The sequence below is a fragment of the Cebus imitator genome, unplaced genomic scaffold (assembly GCF_001604975.1).
Source record: "Cebus imitator isolate Cc_AM_T3 unplaced genomic scaffold, Cebus_imitator-1.0 Scaffold486, whole genome shotgun sequence".
Taxonomy (NCBI): domain Eukaryota; kingdom Metazoa; phylum Chordata; class Mammalia; order Primates; family Cebidae; genus Cebus; species Cebus imitator.
In genome coordinates this window covers 885,172-898,227 of record NW_016107801.1, presented here as the reverse complement: position 1 = coordinate 898,227, position 13,056 = coordinate 885,172, and the positions used below count along the sequence as shown (strand labels likewise).

Here is a 13,056-nt window from a genome sequence, read left to right as displayed (position 1 = left end):
CGCCTCCTGGATTCAGGCAATTCTCCTGCCTCAGCCTCCTGAGTAGCTGGGATTACAGGCACGCACCACCATGCCCAGCTAATTTTTTGTATTTTTAGTAGAGACGGGGTTTCATCATGTTGACCAGGATGGTCTCGATCTCTTGACCTCATGATCCACCCGCCTCGGCCTCCCACAGTGCTGGGATTACAGGCTTGAGCCACTGACCGGGATTTTTGATGAGGCTTGACTTAAGGTGGGCCGGGAGGGATGGTTAGGATGTGCAGCAGCAGGCAGCCCTGCTTCTCCGAGGGAAGAGCGCACGATCAAATGCTTTAGCGATCACTCAAGGGTGCTCTTGACAGGCCTGGGCGGACGCACTGGTTTCCTACCTGAGACAAATCCGTCCTGTCTCAAGGCCTCCATTTCTTCATTTGTGAAATGGGAACAGTGGCCTTTGCCTCCCTCCCAGGCCAGTCAGTGCCGAGGGCCAGGAGAATGGGGGGCGGGTGGTTGTCATGTGTGAGACCCCGAGAAGGAGGTGATTGTATGGAAAACAATCTCTGAGAGAGGTTTCTGGATAGACTCTGTCTTCTGCCCGCTGCGGGAGGCCCTGCACAGCGTCCTGAGTGAAGGTGGCCGTCGCTCCCGTGTGATATGGTTTGGCTCTGTGTCCCCACCCAAAGCACACCTTGAGTTCTAATAATCCCCACATGTCCCGTGCGGGACCAGGTGGAGGTGATCGAATCACTGGTGGTTTCCCCGGTGCTGCCCTTGTGATAATGAGTGAGTTCTCACGAAACCTGATGGTTTTAGAAGGGGCTTCCCTGCTGTGCACACGCCCTCTCTCCTGCCGTCCTGTGAAGAGGTGCCTTCCGCCATGATTGTGAGTTTCCTGAGGCCTCCCCAGCCACGCAGAGCTGTGAGTCAATTAAACCTCTTTTCTTTATAAATTACCCAGTCTCGGGTGTGTCTTCAATGCAGCGTGGGAACGGACTAATACACCGTGTCTGGGAACAGGCAGGGCCGCAGTGCCTGCCTCCCAGGGGACCCGGGGGGCGCTGCGTGGTGCCAGAGGCGCTCTCGGCAGCTGACAGTGTCCAAGGCAAAGGCCTTCAAAGGATGAGAGGCATGGGCTGGGCAGGGTCCTGGGCACCACTGCCCTTGCTGCCAGCGGGTCCCAGGCAACTCCTCCGCTGTGTCCTGGAAGGCATCCCACCCGTCTCCCCTCTCCCTGGAAACCACAGCCGCCTCTGACTCTCCCCACCTCTTGTCCTGCTAAGCAATTCTCAACACTACAGTCAGAGATCTTTCCAGGATGCAAGTGTGACAAAGGCGTCTCCTCTTAAAACCCTGTATACTTCCCCATTGTCCTTGGGAAGAATCCAAATTCCTTGCCTAGACTGGCTTGCCTCGACCCAGCCATCCCACCCTCCCGTCTCTGGCCCCCCAGCCTCCAGGCCACCTTCCCCCTGTTTCATCACAGTCCCCTTGGGGTGGCTCTCTGTGCCTTCCTCTGGGCCTGGGCACAGGCATTCCCTCTGCACGGCGGGGAAAAGTCCAGGATGGCATCAGTGAGGGGCGGCACCTGGCCCCAAGATGTCCCTTCTCTTGTGTTCTTTTGGGACGAGCTCTCACAAGCGCCTCTACTTCCTGAACCTCTGCCCCAAGCCTGGGCCCTCCTGACCCCTGTCCTCAGGGAGAACAGTATTTATGCCGGAGTCCCTGGGAGCTGACTCTGAGGCTCCAGGCTTTGTGAGCGGGATCTGGCGACAAGGCCTGTGGGGGGTGAGGGCAGCGGGCCTGTGCACATATGCATGCAGTTTCTGCAAAGGCCTCATGGAGCCCCCTGGCCGCAGGGCTCAGGAGCAGGGGCTGCCCTTCTGAGTTGTCCCACATTCAGAAAAAGGGACAGGACCTTGAACCTTCTTCCCCACCAGTCCTTGGGTGTGGGCTGCCCTTGAGCAGGGAAGGGGTTTAACCTCTGGTAAAAGGTAGTTTAGGCAAGGGACTCAGCTGTGGGCTACCAGCAACTCACACTCTTGACAGAGGCCAGGGGAGTCTGGGCACTGAGGGGGTCCACCCCTCCACAATGGAGAACACTGGCTCCTGACTTTCTGAGAGTCTTCAGCTCACAGGCACTTCTGCTGGTCCCAGTGCCTTGTGATAGTGTCATCCTGGAGCATCCCTGGGGGCCAGGGGGAGGTTGCTCATGGAAGGAGCTCTGTGCTCAGATGGGGGGGGGCTCTCTCCAGCTCCCACACCTCCTAGTTAAGTTGTTTCACCCTTTGAGGCTCAGTTTCCCCAGTCGATCATGAGGCTGCCAGAAGCAGGATGGATGGATGGAGCCTTTCCTGAGCCCCTGCTCTGCGTCCCACACAGTCCGAGTGTCACCTCGGATGACCTTCCCAGCGGCCTGTGCAGGGATGCACTGCTATCTCCACTCTCTAGAGGAGAACCTGGGCCGGCATGGGGAGGCTGCCGCCTCGGGCCCCTTGCTGAGGCAGGCTCAGCTCTTCACATCCAGGATGTGGCTCGCTCTGGGCTCTGTGGTCCTGTCTGCCCTCGCCTTCATCAGCTGGTGGGAAAACTCCAGTGAGACCCCTGCATGGGGCATCGGCACAAACACCCTCAAATGCTGTTTCACCTGGGTGATCTTGGTGACTCCTGGAGAACAGCCCATTGACTGCGGGCATCTCTCTCCACCTACACAGATGGTTCTTTAAAAGCATTCATAGCGGGGATCGTTCCAACTGACATTTCTCTTAAGCGGCAAACTCAATCTTCATCTATGACATTTTCTCCTGGAGGGTGACATGCCAAGCCAGGCCCCGTCTGGAAATGCGAACGGGCACCCTGTGGCCCGAATTAATGGTGAACTCGCTCTATGCATCTAGAGTCAGTTCGGTGTTTGTCACAGCCTCTCTTGCCTGGAAATCCCATTATTTTGCAGGGTTTACTTGGCACCTGATGGGATCTCCAGGTCCAGTAAAACCGGCCTTCGTGGACATGATACGGAAACAAAGACTTGCTGCATGGCGGGTGGAGCAGGGCCAGGGAGACGGGAGGGCCGGGCGCAGCCAAGGGACAGCAGGCTGTTTTACCCATCGATGTCACGGCGCCAGTCCTTGGTGATTTATGCTGCCCTGTCCCTGGGCTTGAAGGAGGGGCAGCCCCTCAGCTGTTGAGAGCCCTGCTTCCTGGCCCTCCATCAGTCATGCTAGAGAAGCCACCGTGATGGAAAGCACCTCCAGCCTCCTGTTGCACCTGCGTTTGGTCAGATGCTGCGCCCAGCTGTGTGTGGCTTGATAAATTGGGCTGTGGGTCCTGGTGCCACGGAGTCCCGGGAGGGGGGCTCTGAGAGGAGAACAGCTCCTTTGCCGGAGGCTGGGTTGCGGAAGGCTGAGGGATGGAGAGGAGGCAGAGGCTTTAGCTTCACACAGTGGTAGGAGTTCAGCGCAGGAGAAAGGCTTCAAGGGGAAAGCGTCCGAGTCAGCAGATCGCACTTGAAATGGAACCACGGGGCCTGGAGTTCACTGGACCACAGCTTGCCCAGGCTACTCCCAGCTCACCCCTCTCACGCCTCTCACCCACTCTCACTCCTCGCCCCCCTCAACCCCCCTCGGCCCCTCTCACCTACATCTACATGGAGCACAGACTGCAGGCCGGGACGGGGAAGGCCGAGGTCAGACCCATGGCAGCTTCTCTGGAGAAGCAGAGGGATCCACAGGCGTGACCACACAGTGTCCCAAGGCCCACGCTCCAGCCTCCCATGCTTGACTGTGTGCCCCATGCCCACCTGCTTCTGTGCCTACCTGCTTCTGTGCCCACCTGCTCCAGTACTTACCTGTCCCATGCACAGCTGCTCCCAGACACACCTGTCACAAAGACTATGACTTATCCACCTGCACTCCTCCATATCCAGGACAGAATGTGCTCCTGACGGGGCTGGGCACCCCACTCACAGAAAGCGGGGGCAATTTACTGTGTGGAGGGAAGAGCAGAGAGGAGACTCCGGAGTGGGCCTGGAACCTTTTGGAGGAGACGCTGCATCTGCACTTGTGTTCTGGGCCCTCCTGCTGGCCCCACCTCACACCGGGGGCGGACAGTGCTGCCGAGGAGAGGCTCAGCCCATGTGCCAGAGGGACAAGGAGCCAGGGTGGTGGCACGTTCATCAGAAGCCAGAGTCCCCTCCTGCTGGCCAGGGTCCCCACCTCCGCCCCCATGGGGTGACGGAATCCACAACAGGAGAGTACCTTAGATGGGTAAAATCCTGTACTGCACCAGTAAACAGAGCCCCTCAGTCCTCTGATTTCTGCAAAAAGCCCATGGATGGGATTGATTTGCAGGGGTCCAGTTTTAGGGGCTGAAGTGTACCCCCTAGAATTTGTCCACCGAAGCTCTTACCCCTCAGAATACGGCTGCGATTGGAGATGGGGCCTTTAATAAGATAAGTCAGCTAAGGTGGGATCCTTAGCGGGGGCCCTTATGCAACTGACTGGGGCTCCCAAAGGAAGAGGTGATGAGGACACAGACACACACAGAGAAATGGCCGTGTGCGGACACGGGGGAAGATGCCGTCTCCAGGCCACGGGAGGCCGAGGGTGAAACCAGCCCTGCCGCCACCTTGACTTCGGACTTCCAGCATTCAGGACTGTGAGGGAACAAATCCCCGCGGTCTAAGGTGCCCGAGCTGACTCACACCCGGGGTGCCTGGTGATCTGGGGCACAGCCCCCGCCGCCCCTCACCCTACCCTCCACTCTCCACCTGGCAGACACAGGCTGAAGAAGCCTGCAAAAACAAGGCAATGAAGGACGCACTTTGTCTAAGGCCTTTACAGTGGCGGATTTCCCCAAGTAATTTTTCAGAGAGAACACTGGCTTGAAAGGGGCTCCCTCCTATCTGACCTGCCCCAGTGTGTAGGGAGAGTCCTGTGGGAGGACTCTGTGGGCACAGCGGTGGCCCCTGGTCTGCTGAGAAGCCACGGCTCACATGGAGCTGCAGTGGGCAAGACCAGTGGGTGAGAGGGTGAACCAGGGCCTGTGGGGATCTGGGGCTCTGGAACTGCCAGGGCACGCCATCAGCCACGGGCCAGCCCTCGGACCCTGTGCCTCCTCGGTCCACTGACGTGCAGGCTGCATGGTGGTTAACAGCTGGGTTCCCGGCTACTGGGTTCAGCCACACCCTTGCTGTTCAACCTCCAGAGAGTAGTTTCACCTCTCTGAGCCTCCGTTTCCTCCCACCTCAAAGGGTTGTTGCTCCATTGAATGAGATGATGCAGGTAAGCAGATGGGGCCCTGGAGGGGCGGGGGGCTTGGAAGACGCTGGGGAGGATGAGTGCCCAGCGGCAGGGAGCAGGGAGGGACGGGGACTGGGGGGACTCCCAGTTCACAGCACCTGGCCCGGCCTCCCTCACCTACCTTCTCATCTGAGCTTCACAGGGACTCCCCAGAGGTCAGTTTCTTCACCTCCAATTCACAGATGGCAAACTGAGGCTCAGAGACAGAATCCTCCAGCCCAGGGTCACGTGGCTAGTGACTGGTGCTGCTGGGATTCGAACAGAAGTCTGTGTGACTCTGGAGTTGGCCTGGTCCCAGGACATCAGCTGAAGGATACAGCTGCAGCCTCAGGTGCCCGGATGTAGGTTCAGGGCATTCTCCTTGGGCAGTGAGAGGGAACTCCTCCCCTACATGGGACAGTGTGAGGCAGCTCCAGCCGCTCTGCCAGGCCCTCCTGAGCCCACTTCAGCACCCTGTGGACTATGAATGCTTAGAGGGCAAGCAGACATCTGCCTCCAGGCACCCCATGAGGACCTGTTCCTCCACCTCCTCCATGGAACTAGGAGAAGGACAAGAAGAGAGAATTGGCTGCCCCTTGAGGCCTTTGTCTTGGGAAGCGGCTGGCCATTTTCCAGCCGGGCATGACTCTGGGAGACTGGTGTGGTCCCTCAGAACCAGTGATGAACCATCAGGTCCACGTGAGGGCAACACTTGATGCTTGCCATGGCTGCTCTGTCCAGACCACAGCTCTGCCACCAGAAAAATAAGTGAGAAGAAACACAGCTTCAGAAGGAGAAGTTGGGCCATCGGACTCCAGGCATCAGGTGCAGGGCACCTGGCCTGTCCCACGCTCTGCTGGGCAGTGTGGGAAACATGCAGTGATGGGCATTGGCACTCCTGGTGGGCCAGGGGTGCACAGGGCACGGGACCTGGTTAGACTTAAGCAGCAAGTGCCGTGAGCAGGAGCAGGCATCCAGGGAGGGCTAGATGGGAAGCGATGGATAGAAGATGAGGAAGACACACATGGAAAGCAAGGCAGCACCTCCGTACGGGTGTGGGAGTCACTGCTGCATTGCAGGTCAATGTGGAAGGGACCCAGGCGCCTTGCTCTGGGCCTGTGACCTGCACACCTGTGTTGGCAAGGAGTGGGCGTGCAATGAACAGTTCTCCAAGGTCACTCGCTCAGTCAGTTGTGGGAGGGCATGGAAGATGGTGACGTTTGGGACAATCTGCACTAGTCACTGTTGTCTGAATCTGGGCAGGGTTGTCCTGGCGACAGGCGAGTGGTCCAGATGCCACGGGGAGGCAGGGAGTGCACATTGGGCTCCAAGCACCGGAGACCTGGGTCCAAATCTGGACCGTATCACGGATGAGCTGGTTCCCTGGGTAAGTCGCCTACCCTCTCTGGCCCCTGATTTCCTCATCTGGGGACTGGAGACATGCCCATATTCCCTACCGGTACATGAGGACTGATGCCCGTGTGGGTGAAGAGTGTGAGGCACCAGGCCAAGCACAACAAAGGCCTTAAGATGTGGCTGATACTCTCAGCTGGGCACCAGAGTTTGAATCTTGATGGCTACCGCCAGGTCCTTCCTCCATAGTCCGGGGCTGAGACATCAAGCCACCGAGCCTGGGGACTTCTTTCTGAGTTTCCTGGTGGGATAGAAGCTGGTCTCTCCACCCAACTCAAGGCTCAGGTGAGGGTGGAAACTCACATTTGTCGCTTTCCAAGCTGCCACACCACGTGCTCTCTGAGAGCACGGCTGCTGAGCCGCAAGCCTGAGCCAGCTTACCGTTGCTGAGAAGTCAACTTTTGGGGGACCTTGGGGTAGTCACTTGAGTATCAGCTCTCAAGGCACCAGTTATATTAATTCAGGCCAAAGTTTAGATGCTGGCTCTGAGTCACAGGAGGGCTTGCTGCTGGGCACAGATGTGGGCATGAGGCTGTCAGAAAGGAGCCCCACTTGCGCTTGGAGAAAGATAACATCCCCCAGGCTGGAACCAGAAAGTCTGCGCTCTCTTCAGATAACCGGGCCACGGCCTGGGTCAGTACCCCTGGTCTTCCGGGAAAGCTGGCCTTCTTGCTGGTGGGGCTGGGGCACTCCAATGACCAAGCACAGCTGGGGAGGGCGGGGAGGGCGGGGCTTGATGGAATTTCTCATTCACTGAAGGGCACAGGGAAGTAAAGGCCCAGTGGCTGCAGGTTGACCAACACACAGACACACACACACACACTCATGTGCACAACTCACACACATTTCCCCTCATCACATATGCTTACACAAGTTGTACACAAACAAAACTAACACAATTTGTTAAAAAAAAAAAAAACTAACACAAGAACAGAAAACCAAACACCGCATGTTCTCACCGGTAAGTGGGAGCTGAACAATGAGAACACATGGGTACAGGGAGGGAAACATCACACTCTGGGGCCTCTCAGGGGGTGGGGGGGTGGGGAGGGATAGCATTAGGAGAAATACCTAATGTAGATGACAGGTTGATGGGTGCGGCAAACCACCGTGGTACGTGTGTACCTATGTAAACAAACCTGCAGGCTCTGCACGTGTATCCCAGAACTTAAAGTGAATAAAAAGTGAAGTAACAAGGAAATAGAAAAGAACATTTGCTTTACTGAATGCATCTCAGGCACCTGCCCACGTGTGTGTGCAGAGCTTCTCATTTTTTTCCTGTGAAATATTTGATACCTACGTGAGTATATGTGGCAGATACGGAGACTATAAGCCTCGTCGCCAAGTCAGCAGCAGGAACCTGTCACCCAGCTCTGAGCCTGCCATGGCCATCCCAGCAAACCTAACCTCGGAGGACTCCCTCACCTCCTGTTTCCAGAATGTTGGGAATTAAAGAGCATTTGGGGAATTTCACGCCCAGTCTGGAGACGCAGCTGGAGTGGGGAGTCCCAGCCCCGTCTGGCACCCCTGGCTAAATTGTTTGTTCAAAGGGGATGGGGATGGCCCAGGGTTTGCAAAGCCTTCTTAATTCATTTTGATTTCTTCCTTTTAAAAAACGAGCCCCGCAGCCATTGGGGGGTGTGGGTCAGGCTTCAGGGGGCTGTGCCGGGAGGCCAGTCCTGGGGAAGCTGGAGGGAGAGACGCCCACCCACCACCCAGAGAGACTGGTGGGCCTCTGTCTGGAGGAGACCCCTGAGGGGCTTAAAGAAGCCAGGCAGGAGAATCAGGGCCCCAGCACTTCCTTCTCCCTGTGCCAGCTGTCACTCCCATGGGGATGTCTTCTTTGGTTTCCTTTTTAGTGCAGAGGGGCCACCAGGGAGTGGGCAGGCGTGAGGGGTGGGGGCCTGGGGGCTGCAGAGCCAAACTCAGCTTGATTAATAACCCAGATGTTCCCGTCCAAGCACACCGGGAGCCCTTGGGAAGTCAGACCCCACCTCGGTCCCAGGCCAGTCTGCAGTTAGGAGGCAGGTCCTCGGTCCGGGTTGACACGTAGGCCACAGTCTTGGGCGCCCTGATCTGGCTGGGGATGGGAAGTTTAGTCTCCACCCAGAAGAGGAGCTCTGAACTCCCCACGTTGAAGGAAAAGTTAGGCGGGGTGAGCAGCAACTTTCTTTTTAACTCGAAGTGATCAAACTTCGGGGCCCCTCTGCACCGGTTCTTGGAGCTCCGCCAGGTGCGGGCACCCGGGGTGGGAAGAGTGGGGGACCCGAGTGGGCCCCTGGGCTCAGAGGCCGCCCCAGGCCCGCCCGCCTACCGGCTCGCAGAGAAAGAAGAGGGGGCCGCGCCCGCCCCAAGTCGGCTCCGCCCCGGGCCAGCCCCTTCCCCGCCGCGACTCGCCCGTTGTCCCCACCCCCTCGCCCGCGGCGCCCAGTGGGAGGCGGGGGCCGGCCTCGCCGAGCCCAGTGCCGGGCTCTGATTTGCTGCGGGCGACGGGGATCGACAGCCTCCACGACTGCCTTCCAGGAGAGAGGGAGGGAGGAACAGGGGGGAAAAGTGCTCGGCGCCCAAGGCGAGCCCCGCACTCTCCGTCCCCGCGGCTGGCGCAGGACCTCACTCGAGCGGAGCGCCCACGGGGAGCGGGTCGCGGGGCGGCGGCGGCGAGGAGGAGGCGAGAAGGAGTTGGAGGAGGAGGAGGAGGAGGCGAGGGCCAGCGAGCCGAGCGGGGTCCCGGCCGCCCCGCGGGCCAAAGTCGAGCCCTCCCGCCCGTGGGCGAGCGCGCCAGCCGCCCCTTCCAGAACAGCCGCCGCCACAAAGAAGAACGGGGGGTGCCGAGGTCCCCATGACCTCCTAAGCGGTGCGGTCCCCGCTGAGCGCGCTGCCCGGGCCGTGCCCCGCGCCCCCGTGCGTCCCCGCGCGCCACCGAGCGCCCCTGTGCGCCCCGGCCCGCGCCCCGCCGGCATGGACGTCCATACCCGCTGGAAAGCGCGCAGCCCGCTCCGCCCGGGCTCCCCGTTGCTGCCCCCTCCGCTGCTGCTGCTGCTGCTGCTGCTGTGGGCGCCGCCTCCGAGCCGCGCAGGTAAGAGCGCCCCGGGGCGCGGGGCTGCGGGATGGGGATGGGGATGGGGCGCGCTCGGCTCGGGCGCCGCTGTCATCCCCGGGCGCCTTCGCCCGCAGAACTTTTCTTCCTTGGCCTGTGGAATGCACGAATGCCATTTGCTGGGCCCCCCCGAGATGACGACACGCAGCTACGATGCCCGCGGGCGCGCCGCCGCCCCCTCCCCAAGCGCGCGGGCCGGGTGGGGCTGTCGCGCGAGCCGGAGGAAGGGCCGAGAGCTGGATCCGCAGGAGGGGTTGTCCACGAGGCGGGCAAACTTTTGTCCCGAAACCTTCCTTCTGTGTCCCACATCCCAGGAAAGCCCAGCTTGGGCCCACACAGCCCTACAGCAGAACTTCCTCTGCTCAAAACCGGGCAGGGCCGCCCCCTAGAGTCACAGCCCTTCAAATCCCGGGACTCCTGGGGGTGGGGGGATTCCCAGAAGCCTGGCCCCCAGCACTGAACTTCCCCCAGGCACGCTCGCTCGAGGCTGGGCCGGCGCCCGGCTTCCCCCAGGGACAGCGGTTCCTGCAGCCTTGGTCACCTAAGTGTTGGAGGCTCTGGGGACCCCTGCGGGGTGGTAGTCAGCCCTGCCCCTAATCCCACCCCCAAACTGCTTGATCCCAGGAAGGCAGCTTTTCCTGGGTTAGCTGCTGAGGGATTGGAAGCCTGGAGCAAAGCCAGAGAGATGGGCTTGCAGGCGGGGCTCTGAGTGGTTGCGATGATATGCAGATGTGGGATTTCTTCTGCCAAGGGTCAGCCCTTAGAAGGAGCCCTGCTTCCCTGGGAGGGTGCTGTTAGGCGGGGGCTGTCTGCGTCGCTGCCTGGGTCCTCCAGGGTTCAACTCTCCCTGGCGCAGCTTTCTGACAGGGGACTTTTTCTAGGTATCACTCTTGGTAGTTAATGGTGGGGTGGGCTTTCACAGACCCTCGAACATTGGAGTTCCCAGCTCGGGAAGGTCCCCTGAATTCTTATTGACAAGTGGGGAGATGGAGGCTCAGAGCCGTGCGCTGCCAGGTCAGGAGAAGTGGCAGGCAGAGCAATGGGACGTTGGGCTCAGCGGATGCTGGACCAGCCCTCTGCCTGCCGGCGAGAGTGCTTCTCTCTGCTTCACGATTGGAAGACATGTGGGAAGAATGATTGTCTGTGTTCCGCTTGTCAATTAAAATACTCTTTTCCTTTTTCCTGGCACGATGAGTGCTTGTTGGGCTAACTGGCTGAGCTGGAGTCAGGGTGTGGGGGCTGCCCTGTGGCTCTGGGGGAGGAGCCAGGAGCCTGGCTTGGCTCCCAGGACCTGGGCTCTCATCCCTGGGCCGCCACCAACTCTCTCCTGACCCTGCGCTCACTGAGCTTGTGTTTCTCCAGGGGTCATTTGAAGGTGGGGGACAATAGGGGTCCCCAGAAAGATGGAGAGGAGAAAGAAGGTGTGGTCAGGGATCGTGCCATTGCCGGGGGATGGACCCTGTCTCAGCGCCTCTGAGGGCTATCCCCAGAAACTCGGGAGGGAATCCTTGGGGGAAATTGTCACCCTAGACAGCTGGGGCTGGGCACTGGCTGGGGACCATGCACCGGACCGGGCTTGAGGATCCATTTCCCTCCCTGCCTCCTGCCCACCTCCTACCTCCATGCTGTCATTCCCTCTCTGGTTGCCCTCGCTAACCGAAGAGCACCTCCTTGGAAGTGGCAGTGTGATGATGGCCCAGAGCTGGACCATAAAGTTGGACATTTCGCTTTTGTCAAAACCGAGTTTTGGAAGCATGTGAAGAGGCCACATTTCTTGGTGGGTTTTGCCAATGTCTCTCCACCTCCCAGGGTGGGACCTATTTGGAAGGCGTCCTCCGAGCGTGGCCAGAGCGGGTGGCTGTCCGCTGGAGATGCAGGCGCGGCCAGGAGTCACCGGCAAGTGCCTGCCCTCTTCTCCATCTTCGGCTTTGCCAGATGTTTCCCAAGGGTTTTCTGAACACGGCTCTTTTGCCTGCCTTCTTTTGGCCAAGTGTGTGAAGGAATGAAAAGTAAGATTGCATTTGGGGCTGCTGAACAGTGTAACGGGGAAGGAGAGTATGGGAAATGAAACATGACCCCAATATTTGGAAATTGAGGTCATCTCCTCTACATGCCATTGGTTGACTCCAGTCACGTGACTGCTTTTTGCAATAATTTGTGGGGAGAGTCGGCCAAGTTTTGTGAGACTTGACAGATATCAAATGGTTAAATTTCCTCTGACTCAATCGAGTTGGCTGGAAGGACATCCTTTTCCATCCTCTGCCCCCTCCCTCCCTCTCCCCATAAAAGAGCAGTGAGTGGGAGGAGCTCAGAAGCCCCAAGAATTCCCCAAGCCCTCTCCCCGCCCTGGTCCAGATTTGCCAGAGGGGTTGGAGTTTTGGTCGCCACCCAGGGCTGTGCCCACCCAGCAGTGCCGTGGCCCCAGGCAGGGGCATGTTCCCAGTGCCAGGCTCACAGCAGCTTCTTCTGGGATGTTACCCCTGGGCTGCTCCTGTGGGGCTGGCCAGAGCCTGTTCCTCACCCCGCCCTGCAGATATTTCTGGACTCCCCACCGCCACGCCTTAGCCGAACACAGCTGGTGCTGCCCGTCCCGCCCTGCCTTCGCGCTGCCTGGCCTGTCTGCCTACCCTGCCTCTTCCCTGGACCGCCCCGTCCCACTTCCCGGGAGACAGACCTTGATGGGTGGAGCAGGGGCTGTGCGGAGCAGTGAGCTGCCCTGCTGGAGGGCTGGGATGAGTCCCCAACGCTTCCCGAGGGCACCCACATGGGAGTCCCAGCGAAGCTGCATCTGGAGCAGCACCCCGTCACGTGACATGGCTCTGGGAACGGTCTTGGGAGACAGTTACACAGGGGAGTGGAGGGGCTGGCACTTGCCTGGCCTGTGGTGAGCGTCAGCGGCACCATCACTGCATCCTCGCCTGGGCCTGAGAAGGGACAGAGCCTGAGGAGGCCGGGAGCAGGGATGCCAGGCAGGTGTCTCCCCTTCCTGCCTCGGGGCCCTCAGACGGCATCCACCCTCCACCTGGCGTGGTCAGTCTTTGACTTGTCAGAGTTCCCTCTTCTCCCTTCCCATGAGTTTATCAGCTCTCCACGGGCAGAGGGCCAGGGCACTGAGCTCGAGTTCCAGCCTGGGGGCCCAGTCCAACCGGGTCCTGGGGGCAGAGCCATTCCATTTGGCCAACAGTGTTGCAGTTCCTTTCTTCTTCCTTCCTCCTCCATCCTTCCCTCCCCCCTTCCTCCCTCCAACCCTCCCATCCCCTTCCTTCCTCCTCCATCCTTCCCTCCCCC

General features: G+C 59.6%; 1 protein-coding gene across 2 annotated transcripts in view; it reads left to right on the top strand.

The window, feature by feature from the left end:
* Nucleotides 1-9,202: 9,202 nt before the first annotated feature.
* COL5A1 (collagen type V alpha 1 chain) overlaps nucleotides 9,203-13,056 on the top strand; it is a 197,390-nt gene continuing 193,536 nt past the window's right edge. For both annotated transcript variants that reach the window (XM_017513083.2, XM_017513082.2), the window contains exon 1: nucleotides 9,203-9,747. In XM_017513083.2, the coding sequence (XP_017368572.1) occupies nucleotides 9,630-9,747 (118 nt within the window). In that variant the 5' untranslated portion in view covers nucleotides 9,203-9,629. The remainder of the gene's footprint in view (nucleotides 9,748-13,056) is intronic.